Source organism: Penaeus chinensis, chromosome 16 (genome assembly GCF_019202785.1).
Source record: "Penaeus chinensis breed Huanghai No. 1 chromosome 16, ASM1920278v2, whole genome shotgun sequence".
Taxonomy (NCBI): domain Eukaryota; kingdom Metazoa; phylum Arthropoda; class Malacostraca; order Decapoda; family Penaeidae; genus Penaeus; species Penaeus chinensis.
In genome coordinates, this window is record NC_061834.1 from 3958809 (window position 1) to 3972460 (window position 13652).

The following is a 13652-nucleotide window of genomic DNA, read 5'->3' on the forward strand; positions in this document are numbered from 1 at the left end:
TACAATGTCTATGTCTGTATATATATGTATGTCTGTATATATATGTATGTATGTCTGTATATATATGTATATATGTCTGTATATATATATGTATATATGTCTGTATATATATATGTATATATGTCTGTATATATATATGTATGTATGTCTGTGTCTGTATATATATATGTATGTATGTCTGTGTGTGTATATATATGTATGTATGTCTGTGTATATATATGTATGTCTGTCTGTGTCTGTATATATATGTATGTCTGTCTGTATATATATGTATGTATGTCTGTGTCTGTATTTATATGTATGTATGTATGTCTGTATTTATATGATTGTATTTCTGTATATATATATATATGTGTCTCTGTATATATGTATGAATGTGTGTCTGTCTGTCTATATACATATATATATGTATGTATGACTGTATATATATATACGTATATATGTCTGTATATATATAAATATGTGTCTGTCTGTCTGTCTGTACGTACGTATGTCTGTATATATATGTGTATGTATGTCTGTATACATATATGTATGTATGTCTGTATACATATATGTATGTATGTCTGTATACATATATGTATGTATGTCTGTATACATATATGTATGTATGTCTGTATACATATATGTATGTATGTCTGTATACATATATGTATGTATGTCTGTATACATATATGTATGTATGTCTGTATACATATATGTATGTATGTCTGTATACATATATGTATGTATGTCTGTATACATATATGTATGTATGTCTGTATACATATATGTATGTATGTCTGTATACATATATGTATGTATGTCTGTATACATATATGTATGTATGTCTGTATACATATATGTATGTATGTCTGTATACATATATGTATGTATGTCTGTATACATATATGTATGTATGTCTGTATACATATATGTATGTATGTCTGTATACATATATGTATGTATGTCTGTATACATATATGTATGTATGTCTGTATGTATAGATATATAAATATATATATATGTATATATACACAGACAGACAACGTATGTCTGTATGTCTGTATGTCTATATGTGCATTTGATTATATATATTGGTGAGAGCGAGAGGGGAAGGAATAGATATAGAGGTTTGTGTGAAAAAAAAATTGTGTACATGTAACACCTATGTTGTATGGATAACAAGGACCTGTTGTATGAAAGAATTAGCCACCATATGTTTATGGCATTACCGAGTAAAAATCTTTTCCGTGGAATTTTCTCGAAAGTGCGATGACATTAAGCCCAAACATATGCAATCAATTTTGCAATTGGAAAATAATTGGATGATAAAATAAAAAAAACATTAATTTTATACATGTATTTTTCAAGTATATGATATAAATAATATATACAATTATGAATATAAATGTTAAGTATGTATGTATGCATGCATGCATATGTATATGCAAGTGTTTGTATAAAAGTTTATGTATGTATGCATGGAAGTGTATATATGAATGTATGCAAGTGTATGTATGTAGGTATGTAAATAAGTATACATGAAAGTAGATATATAGATACATATATACAGTAGTAGTATCTATTATGAGGTCTAACTACTATTGATCATTACGATGGAACTGGGTGTGGTCATTTTTCTTATATTGGTGTTATAATACAGTTATCCATGTTATTTTCTGGTGTGTGGGTAGCTTGGGGTTAAATTTCACTGGTAAAGTAATTTACTGGCAACATGAGCAAATATACATTACCACTTGACCATTCAAAAATTATCAGAAACGTTGTATCTTAAGCACTTTTAAAAAAACTTGTAAAATATGCTTATGCTTTCATAATACCAAACTCTTGTGCATACATGCCGATCTGAAATTCCATGACATATGCTTTCCAGGCAGATGCAACAATCACTTTGATAATGGTATTTGTCCTGGCATACTTCGTCTTGCTTAAGATAAGGCATCATTAGTATTCCTTATTAATAATTCATTTAAAATACAGATTTGATCAGTGATCAATCAAAATTGACTTGTTAATGCATTGCATAATTATATGCTTATTCAGGTCTACTTCAATCTGGGATAAGGAAATACAGTTTTAGTTGTAGTTTTATTTTCCTTGAAGATCCACGTTTACTGTTGGGGGAAAAAAAGGAAGAAAAATAAGTAAAGGCTAGAGAAAGAAAAATATATACATTTTTTTTAACCATACCTTATACCTTGAAGGGGAATAAATAATTTTCAATGTAAGTACAAACACACACAAAATCACTTCTTCCCATGTGAAAGCTGTTAACCAAACTACACTCATATTCAGCAATTACTCAAGTTAACCAATGACTAGCAACTAAACTTGTACACCATATGCTGACTTAGAATCTGTATACAATACCCAATACGTGCCTAATTAGTGCAATTAAAAATACCTACATGTCAATGCATAAAAAACACACCAGAAATGGATATCACAATCATCCAACAGCTGCATATACTTTTTCTAAAAAGATGCACCTGTCATGCATATAAAACTCTTGGTATTTGGTCAAGGGCATGTAAATTTCCTATCTCTTGACTGCAGATTATCATGGCAAACCATTTCCAAATTAGTTGTGGTTAGTTAGCTTTTAAATTCTTATTAATCCCCCCCCCCTCCCACTCTTCTATAAGTTAATTAATCACACAAGTTACTGTGGAAAATCAATGCAACCAACATGTACTTGCAAACATTTTGTGACTAAAAGCCTATCATCATACGAGTTAAGCTTCTCTCTTCAATTTGCCTTCAAAGGATAAGCTTTGCTCTACAAGAAAGGATTTTATGTCACAAAATGCAAACCGTCTTCCTGAATGTACCTTGTTTACTTCTGAAAAGAAATGCATACAAAGAGTGAATACCTGCCATTACTTAAATTTACTATTTTGTATTCTATCCACTCCTTCATAAAAAACCTAAATATTCTCTTCCATGATCTTGGTTTGCATATCAATCAATCAAACTTAAACTTAAAGCCTGTCCTGACTTGAAAATTATAAATTAAACCTGCTCATGAAGTTTCCCCTGGCATTTGCCAGAAGACTTACCCTTTTGCTACCTTATACAATAAATGTTAAATCAACCTTATAAAACCCAGGTAAATTTTCATCCACTGGGTTATTCCACCCAGCCAACTAGGTCTGCAGTTAATGATGTTTACTTTACCTTCTGTAAATGGAGAAAAAAAAAAACTTAGCATAAGAATCAGAATTTAAATCATATATACGTATACATGGATGTATGTGTATGCATGTGTATGCATGTGTATGCATGTGTATGCATGTGTATGCATGTGTATGCATGTGTATGCATGTGTATGCATGTGTATGCATGTGTATGCATGTGTATGCATGTGTATGCATGTGTATGCATGTGTATGCATGTGTATGCATGTGTATGCATGTGTATGCATGTGTATGCATGTGTATGCATGTGTATGCATGTGTATGCATGTGTATGCATGTGTATGCATGTGTATGCATGTGTATGCATGTGTATGCATGTGTATGCATGTGTATGCATGTGTATGCATGTGTATGCATGTGTATGCATGTGTATGCATGTGTATGCATGTGTATGCATGTGTATGCATGTGTATGCATGTGTATGCATGTGTATGCATGTGTATGCATGTGTATGCATGTGTATGCATGTGTATGCATGTGTATGCATGTGTATGCATGTGTATGCATGTGTATGCATGTGTATGCATGTGTATGCATGTGTATGCATGTGTATGCATGTGTATGCATGTGTATGCATGTGTATGCATGTGTATGCATGTGTATGCATGTGTATGCATGTGTATGCATGTGTATGCATGTGTATGCATGTGTATGCATGTGTATGCATGTGTATGCATGTGTATGCATGTGTATGCATGTGTATGCATGTGTATGCATGTGTATGCATGTGTATGCATGTGTATGCATGTGTATGCATGTGTATGCATGTGTATGCATGTGTATGCATGTGTATGCATGTGTATGCATGTGTATGCATGTGTATGCATGTGTATGCATGTGTATGCATGTGTATGCATGTGTATGCATGTGTATGCATGTGTATGCATGTGTATGCATGTGTATGCATGTGTATGCATGTGTATGCATGTGTATGCATGTGTATGCATGTGTATGCATGTGTATGCATGTGTATGCATGTGTATGCATGTGTATGCATGTGTATGCATGTGTATGCATGTGTATGCATGTGTATGCATGTGTATGCATGTGTATGCATGTGTATGCATGTGTATGCATGTGTATGCATGTGTATGCATGTGTATGCATGTGTATGCATGTGTATGCATGTGTATGCATGTGTATGCATGTGTATGCATGTGTATGCATGTGTATGCATGTGTATGCATGTGTATGCATGTGTATGCATGTGTATGCATGTGTATGCATGTGTATGCATGTGTATGCATGTGTATGCATGTGTATGCATGTGTATGCATGTGTATGCATGTGTATGCATGTGTATGCATGTGTATGCATGTGTATGCATGTGTATGCATGTGTATGCATGTGTATGCATGTGTATGCATGTGTATGCATGTGTATGCATGTGTATGCATGTGTATGCATGTGTATGCATGTGTATGCATGTGTATGCATGTGTATGCATGTGTATGCATGTGTATGCATGTGTATGCATGTGTATGCATGTGTATGCATGTGTATGCATGTGTATGCATGTGTATGCATGTGTATGCATGTGTATGCATGTGTATGCATGTGTATGCATGTGTATGCATGTGTATGCATGTGTATGCATGTGTATGCATGTGTATGCATGTGTATGCATGTGTATGCATGTGTATGCATGTGTATGCATGTGTATGCATGTGTATGCATGTGTATGCATGTGTATGCATGTGTATGCATGTGTATGCATGTGTATGCATGTGTATGCATGTGTATGCATGTGTATGCATGTGTATGCATGTGTATGCATGTGTATGCATGTGTATGCATGTGTATGCATGTGTATGCATGTGTATGCATGTGTATGCATGTGTATGCATGTGTATGCATGTGTATGCATGTGTATGCATGTGTATGCATGTGTATGCATGTGTATGCATGTGTATGCATGTGTATGCATGTGTATGCATGTGTATGCATGTGTATGCATGTGTATGCATGTGTATGCATGTGTATGCATGTGTATGCATGTGTATGCATGTGTATGCATGTGTATGCATGTGTATGCATGTGTATGCATGTGTATGCATGTGTATGCATGTGTATGCATGTGTATGCATGTGTATGCATGTGTATGCATGTGTATGCATGTGTATGCATGTGTATGCATGTGTATGCATGTGTATGCATGTGTATGCATGTGTATGCATGTGTATGCATGTGTATGCATGTGTATGCATGTGTATGCATGTGTATGCATGTGTATGCATGTGTATGCATGTGTATGCATGTGTATGCATGTGTATGCATGTGTATGCATGTGTATGCATGTGTATGCATGTGTATGCATGTGTATGCATGTGTATGCATGTGTATGCATGTGTATGCATGTGTATGCATGTGTATGCATGTGTATGCATGTGTATGCATGTGTATGCATGTGTATGCATGTGTATGCATGTGTATGCATGTGTATGCATGTGTATGCATGTGTATGCATGTGTATGCATGTGTATGCATGTGTATGCATGTGTATGCATGTGTATGCATGTGTATGCATGTGTATGCATGTGTATGCATGTGTATGCATGTGTATGCATGTGTATGCATGTGTATGCATGTGTATGCATGTGTATGCATGTGTATGCATGTGTATGCATGTGTATGCATGTGTATGCATGTGTATGCATGTGTATGCATGTGTATGCATGTGTATGCATGTGTATGCATGTGTATGCATGTGTATGCATGTGTATGCATGTGTATGCATGTGTATGCATGTGTATGCATGTGTATGCATGTGTATGCATGTGTATGCATGTGTATGCATGTGTATGCATGTGTATGCATGTGTATGCATGTGTATGCATGTGTATGCATGTGTATGCATGTGTATGCATGTGTATGCATGTGTATGCATGTGTATGCATGTGTATGCATGTGTATGCATGTGTATGCATGTGTATGCATGTGTATGCATGTGTATGCATGTGTATGCATGTGTATGCATGTGTATGCATGTGTATGCATGTGTATGCATGTGTATGCATGTGTATGCATGTGTATGCATGTGTATGCATGTGTATGCATGTGTATGCATGTGTATGCATGTGTATGCATGTGTATGCATGTGTATGCATGTGTATGCATGTGTATGCATGTGTATGCATGTGTATGCATGTGTATGCATGTGTATGCATGTGTATGCATGTGTATGCATGTGTATGCATGTGTATGCATGTGTATGCATGTGTATGCATGTGTATGCATGTGTATGCATGTGTATGCATGTGTATGCATGTGTATGCATGTGTATGCATGTGTATGCATGTGTATGCATGTGTATGCATGTGTATGCATGTGTATGCATGTGTATGCATGTGTATGCATGTGTATGCATGTGTATGCATGTGTATGCATGTGTATGCATGTGTATGCATGTGTATGCATGTGTATGCATGTGTATGCATGTGTATGCATGTGTATGCATGTGTATGCATGTGTATGCATGTGTATGCATGTGTATGCATGTGTATGCATGTGTATGCATGTGTATGCATGTGTATGCATGTGTATGCATGTGTATGCATGTGTATGCATGTGTATGCATTGCATTTTCACCCCCCCCCCCCCTTGTTCCAATCAGTCTAAACAAGGTGACATTTGATCTTTTGGATCTCTTTTAAAGGAAGACAAAAGTTTAAGGCACAGATCTCAAGCACATTTATAGACTTACAACTGATAATATTCATGATTTTTTTTTTTTAAACAGATTCCAAAATCTATGAATCTTCAGGAAAGTTGGGCCAGGCATTCATTTAGGTGTGCTGCTGAGTCTGGGTGATTATCCAGTTCACAGTAGTTAAACAAGATCTCATCCCAGCAGTTGGGACAGACTCATAGCACGATGAGGTATCTCCAATCGTCTATAGTTACTTGCTATTACATGGTATACGATGAGTTACAGATCCTTCCGTTATTCTGTTATCCTTCTATATTAATAAAACTAAAAGCTACTTACCTTTGCAAGTTTGGTTCGGATCTCATTCCTGGGGACAGTTGATCGCCCTGGATGCAGGACATCAACAACCTGAAAAATGATTATAAATTTAAGTACAGCAAATGGCATGACAAACATTTCAATTTACACTAAGTCAAAATTTATTCTGTTAACACAGCCTATAGGATTACAGGCAAGGGTATAAATAATTGACAAATTGCAGGAAAATGTGTTTTTCTAATACTATTGATATCAATACTGCTATTGCACTTACTGATATGATAATTAAATTATTGAAGTCTTGGTTACATTAAAGCCAGTTATAAAAACTTTCAAAATATCAAGGAAAAGGTAAACAGGTGAGATAGGTAGGACTAATAACTGACTCAGACTAAATGCTGATCCATGGCAGGGATTACAAACCCTTCAAAGAAACATTTACTTCAATGTGCAGGTTTGGCTGCAGCATAATCAATTTTCCAGCATTAGAGGGAAATAGACACTACCATCTTGTAGAGCATAAAGAATAGAGTCATAGACAACAGGTACAACAGCTGCAGCCTCATATTTATCATGAAACAAAAAAATCTGCAATAACAATGCACCCTTCAGATACAAAGTCCCAAAACCAGGTTATCATGCAGACAAAATCCAAGCCAAAACTTTTTCAGCTGGTGCAGCTGTACCTTTGTTTAGTTATTATCTTTTATGCTCTACAAGATGGAAGTGTCTACTTCCCTCCGAGTGCCATGCTCTCAGTAACATCAACCCAAGTTTTAGTTTATAGCAGCAAAATATGAAAACTTCATGCTTCACATAAATGCAAGTCTTCCAATATCAGACGTCCATTACTAAAGTGAAGCACAATCCTTTAAGCCCGAGACTTACAGATTCAACATTACATAAATAGGGGATTTCCAACTTCAAAGCAGATAATAGAAAGCGATTTAACAGAACATGGATATATATATGTGCTTGCACATAAAATAAAGTCCATATTAGAATACTATTTGAGAGGAAAATACTTTACATTCAATTGCACCAAAACTTGCAACCAAAAATTGAAGGTTAGTTGAACAATTTTTAAAAGGGGATTTCAAATTTTAGTTTGCTTTGTTGGTCCAAAGAGAATATGGTACCACTTAACAGTACAGACGCACTCGCCCATATCCAACTCCACGTCATATATTTAATAAAAATGCAAGTAGTCTTCACTTCAGCATGAACGGCATGATGGAGATAAAATTCAGGAGCACATAGTGAACAGTCTGTAGTAAGCAATAGCAGAGCTGCACTGCGTAACTGACTGCAACAATTTTGGTGTTGAAGGATTCCTTGCTCTACTATCCAAATATTTTGATATTACCCCATAGAACCCCCCCAAACCACCACATTCTTGGCTCCAGTTGCAAGGGAGGGCATGAAAGGTACAGAGGAATGTGCAGGATGAAATATAAATAACACACACAGCATCAGTCATTAGAGTCTAAAGCAGGGGGCTATGCCCCCCAGTGACCCCCCTCCTATATAGGAATATCACCAACATGCCCTACATTAGCGGGTCCGTACCATAAAATTAACCAAAGATATAGTCCAAAAGTATTCTACATGCAACAATGGATTTCCAAGCCCAGGTGGAATTTCTCTGTAATATATTAACAACATGTCCTAAGAGGTCTACTCACCATTTGTTTTCTGTTCAAGAGCCGATTGGTCATGAACTTCCTGGTGCGAACTGTCGCCTTGGGTTCTGACTGCAAAGAGAGAGAGATAAGTTAAGTTTTCCAGCATACTCATAGCGATCACATTGAACACCGCACTTTTTGTTTACATTCGCCATCGTCTATTCTCTAACAACTATATCTCCCAAGATTTTCACATAGGAGATTTTTAATTATCTCAGTCACCATACCAACTTCATCATCAATCTAAATATCACAATATATCATATATTTTCACTTCGATGGAAATAATACTAGAAGATAAAGACTGCAGTACCTCCTTGCCCATGGTTGTTCGCGTTTGGCGAAAGACGGAAAAGAACGTTATGGCCGCCGACGCAAAAGGCATCAAATACGGAAAATAAATAACAACTGTAATTTACATCAAAATACATGTTTTATATACCATTATTTATTTCTAATAAATCTAATTATGAAACAATATATTTTTTATTCAAATATTGATGTATTTATATGTTCGTCAAAATTTGTGTTTACATTCGACTTCCACTGTCCAGCGACGTGCAGAGGTCTTCACGAAGTCGGCGAAAGAGCGCGACCATGGTAAGGAAAAGTGTTTACCATTTATCGGTTAATTTTGATGTCATCTGTCTTTTCCTGATATTTTCGAGATGAAATATCAGTACTGGATGTACCTGGTTGCATCTTTAGTGGAAATTTAGAGGGTAAATCGGAACATGTATAAAGATAATTGGGATCATATAAAGCAGGAGAGGAAAACACTAAGACTCAATGTGCAAGTTCAATGTTTATAAATGTTATGCTTACTATAATGTATACGTGAAGGTTGCTTTACTAAAATACTTGGTCTCAACAACGAATTCAGGCTATAATGGGGTTTTGGAACATGCATATTTAAGTCGTATCGCTAAAATACGGTTCTTCAATAGGAATTCGGGGCATGATATTTGACAGGGCAGTACTTACGAAGAGCGGTCCATCACCCTAAACGAGTCCGTATACGTAGATCATATCATTTCGTGTAGGTATTTTCAGAATAAGTGCCTCATTTTTGTTAAATGTTACTCTGTTAGGTTGGGGAAAGACTCTATTTGAAGTAAAATCATACTGTAAGAGATATCAAAATTAATATTAGTTTCTTTGCGTTATTGTACCTGCCTGAATAATTGTGAATTGTTTAGCGGAAAGTAAATAATTAGGTATATCAGTAAACATGTAAAGGAATACTGGCAATGAAGTTCTACTTTGAATATATTGCATGCTTAATGTTGCTTCATGTTCTTTGATGATAGGAATCTCAGTGCGCTCTGATAACATTCGGTCATTGGTCAGGGATATTTGCATGTATGTACAGTAAGAAAACAGGAGCAATGTGTTGTTGCTAGGTAGTAAGGGTAGGATTAGCCTTTATGATAAATGGCAAATGAACGTGCAAATTCCCTCCTCCCATTGTACTTTTGCAACTTCTCATTTCTATTATGCAGAACATTGTATATGTTGTGTAACATTTATAATTGGTAATTCAAAAAGATGACCGTATTTTGCATGTTTGATGTGGTATTTATGGTATTTATTTGCACAAAATTGCAAAGCACCCAGGTTAGGAAGGTTTTGATTAGCATTGCCGTGTTTGCGGAGTCCCACGAGTGCCTCCAAGGTTTTGGCTGGAGTGATAGGAATTGGTTTATCTTTACAGTATGGCACGTTGAGTTAGGGCAGGTTGAAGATATTTGTTTAGAGGATATAAAGTTGGTGTTATTGGTGCAGGAAATGACCAGTAGACACAATTAGGAATACCATAGATCAAGGGAAAAAATTGAGGAAAGTATCTCTCGTGGCTTGATTCCATTCAGTGCTCCTGGGTTCAGCTCCGATTTGCCATGCATACCCAGGTGAAGGCCATGTTTGCCATAGGGGTGTTGGTAGCAGTATGTTTATAGTGATGTGAATTGTTTGTCTAAGTGGCATTCTATTTCTAATGCTTAAAGGTGCAGTTACTTTGTATACAATTGCCTATACTGTCATTTCTATCACTTGTGATTAGATGTACCCTTTTTGAGTACCAGTAAGAATACATTAACAGGTTAAAGGGGCTAGGAAGGATTTTGGTTCACATGGCTGTCTTTGTGTTGGTGTGTGAGTCAGATGGAATTTATTCATCTCATTTTGCTGATTTACCCACTTGGTATCAGGTGGGTTCAGTCCTCTAGTAAACTTTTACCCACCTCTACAGCAATCATAGGTACTTTTATCTCACAATCTTTAGATGCTCAACCCTTATCTGGGCATAGGGGAGCTTTAAATCTTAGGGTTGTATGGAGAAGAGAGAAGCTTCCATGAGTGGTAAGCCTCAGGAAATGTTGTCAATACATCTTTGACTCCGTTAGTAATCTTAAATAAATGTTTGGTAAAATATTATACCCAACATGGAATTTACTACAATAATTTTACTCTTTTCAGCCGTTCAAAAAGTTTGCCCAGATTGGGCGTGTGATTTACATCAATGAAGGGCAGTACAAGGGCAAGCTTGCCGTCATTGTCGACATTATTGACACCAACAGGGTAAGTATTTTTCCATATTTTGCAGAATATTTTAATGGAATTGTCCCCTTTCCCATTTACTCAATCTTTAAGAACCAAGAAAATTCAACTTACCTATCCCACCATGATACAGCTGCATCAAGTCTTAGTACCCCTTTTGGGTCTGTGAATTTAGAAAAAGAAAGAGCAGTGGAGCAACTTTATTTAGTAGTCTGTTAACTGTACAGCTACATTATACAGTTTGCCATAGAATATTATGATGGATAGAATATATTTTTATAACTGTACATTATAATAAAACTCCATTAATGGAAATGGGAATTTCAAGTGATAACATATCTGTAACTTTAGCTCAAGAAAATATAAATGTGGCAAAATAGACTAATCTTTTAACCCAATGGCGCCGGGTATAGCAAATTAAAAAAAACTCTACGCTCTGGCGAACGGCGGCAGCGCGCCGACTCTGAGCGCGTGATATCGGTCCATCAAGCCGAATCATTGCCTCGGGGCGTTTTGGCGCGGCGCCGCTGCGGACAGCCGCACGCCGCACATCGTGCGTATTGTTATGACGGCGATAGCCGTGACCCGTCGCCATTGGGTTAAAATGCAGTGAATATAACTTGAGGAATTGAACTCCAATTTGTAGTAGTGATATCTTTATATCCAGGTTACCTAGTAATACACCTGAGATGGTGTTATGACAAACTTGAAAAATGGAAATGAACTATAACCAGTTATTTAGTCTTTCATAGAATGTAAACCATTGTAACAAAACCCAAATGACAGACAAGTGGTATATGCAAGAACTACCTACTAGATGCTTGAGTAATATGGGAGACATCTAGAGACATTATATTGTGACTGTATTTATGATTTAGTAAGTGACAATGTCTGGGTGACTAATTAATTTCTCTCTTCTCTAAAAGGCCCTCATTGATGGACCTTGCCATGGAGTCCCACGGCAGCAGTTCAAGTTCTGTGAGATGAGACTGACAACCTATGTGGTAAGTGTTAAGTTAGTGTATCCTATATAATGTAAACCAAAAAAAAACCACAACAAAAAATCTTATACCTGGTTTATATGTAGGTCTGATGATTCAGATATTCAGTAAGTGATTCTTTCCAGTTGAAAATTTGCCGTGGTATGAGGACCAAGTTGATTAGGACCGCCTGGGAAGCAGCCAAGATCAGTGAGAAATTCGAAGCCTCAACCTGGAACAAGAACATCAAGAAGGGATTGCTCGTGAGTATCCTTGGAAACCTGTATTTTAGAATGCATGTGTTTTGTTCTTAAGGTTATAAACATTTCTGAATTTCCTTTACTGTAATGTTGTTATTAAAGGTCATGATGATGCATTTCTATCTGTTTAGAACAGTATAATATAGATACTTTGTGTATGTGACACTGTTAACCACTTGCAGCGTGCCAGTATGACAGACTTCGATAGGTTCAAGCTTGGCCGTGCAAAGCAAGCTAGGAACAAGATTGTCAAGTCTGCATATCTGCGTTTGAAGAAGAACATCCTGATTGCCAAGCGACCAACAGTCAAGGCCGCCAGGAAAATCAGGGGACAGAAATTGACCAAGAAGAAGGAACTCAAGGAGAAGAAGCCCAAGACCTGGAAACCTAGGAAGACCAGAGGCCCCAGGGCAGCCAGGAACAAGGATGGCAAGCCTGCAAAGACAGTCAAGGCTGCAAAGTAGATTTTTGACTGAATAAAGAAAGAAAAAGTGTTTGTCTTTTATTAACCACAAATTCTGAATACTTAGTTTCTACAGTGCTGTACCTCTGTAAGTATTTTTTCTTCTATATTGAACAAATTTTTGTATAAATGTTGTGTATATAATACATAGTTTTACCCCTTTTTATACTTTCAGAAGTGTGTTTAATCCTTAAGAATCCAAATTCAACTTGCCTATCCCACTAGCTGAAAAAGGTATGCTTTTTCTGCTTTCATTTACCCAATTTTAGTCTTCTAGCTATTTAAAAAAAAAAAAAATGCTCTGAAAAAATTTATATTTCATTTCCATATTGAAGGAAACTGGTTTTAGATTCCCAGTGAATGTTTAAGAAAAAATCATTATTATTTATTTAAACAAATGAGTTGTTCTTTTAAAGATATTTAATTACCAAGTGTAAATAGTAAAGATTTTCTAGGTATTCGCTTTGTTACGTACTAGTATAGTGTGTAGGTTGGGAAGACGTGGAAGAAGTGTACCATACAGCTCCATAATTTCTAC

General features: G+C 36.1%; 2 protein-coding genes across 2 annotated transcripts; one reads left to right on the forward strand and one right to left on the reverse strand.

Moving 5' to 3' along the window:
* Window positions 1-7103: 7103 nt before the first annotated feature.
* LOC125033347 (40S ribosomal protein S24-like) lies at window positions 7104-9251 on the reverse strand. Its single transcript, XM_047624767.1, has 3 exons — window positions 9166-9251; window positions 8853-8921; window positions 7104-7257 (listed from the first exon to the last, which is right to left on the reverse strand). The coding sequence occupies exons 1-3, from the start codon at window positions 9235-9237 to the stop codon at window positions 7174-7176; spliced, it is 225 nt and encodes a 74-aa protein (XP_047480723.1). The 5' UTR covers window positions 9238-9251; the 3' UTR covers window positions 7104-7173.
* A 96-nt stretch (window positions 9252-9347) lies between these two features.
* On the forward strand, window positions 9348-13144 carry LOC125033346 (60S ribosomal protein L14-like). Its single transcript, XM_047624766.1, has 5 exons — window positions 9348-9452; window positions 11331-11432; window positions 12338-12415; window positions 12538-12654; window positions 12834-13144. The coding sequence occupies exons 1-5, from the start codon at window positions 9363-9365 to the stop codon at window positions 13113-13115; spliced, it is 669 nt and encodes a 222-aa protein (XP_047480722.1). The 5' UTR covers window positions 9348-9362; the 3' UTR covers window positions 13116-13144.
* The last annotated feature ends 508 nt before the right edge of the window (window positions 13145-13652 follow it).

Bases quoted from the DNA above. Each gene is read 5' to 3' on its own strand.
- LOC125033347 (XM_047624767.1), bottom strand. From the start codon at position 9,237: ATGCCTTTTGCGTCGGCGGCCATAACGTTCTTTTCCGTCTTTCGCCAA. The intron at 8,922-9,165 runs GTACTGCAGTCT...CTCTCTTTGCAG, and splicing joins GAACAACCATGGGCAAGGAG to TCAGAACCCAAGGCGACAGT. The intron at 7,258-8,852 runs GTGAGTAGACCT...ATCATTTTTCAG, and splicing joins TCTTGAACAGAAAACAAATG to GTTGTTGATGTCCTGCATCC.
- LOC125033346 (XM_047624766.1), top strand. From the start codon at position 9,363: ATGTTCGTCAAAATTTGTGTTTACATTCGACTTCCACTGTCCAGCGAC. The intron at 11,433-12,337 runs GTAAGTATTTTT...CTTCTCTAAAAG, and splicing joins ACATTATTGACACCAACAGG to GCCCTCATTGATGGACCTTG. The intron at 12,416-12,537 runs GTAAGTGTTAAG...GATTCTTTCCAG, and splicing joins TGAGACTGACAACCTATGTG to TTGAAAATTTGCCGTGGTAT.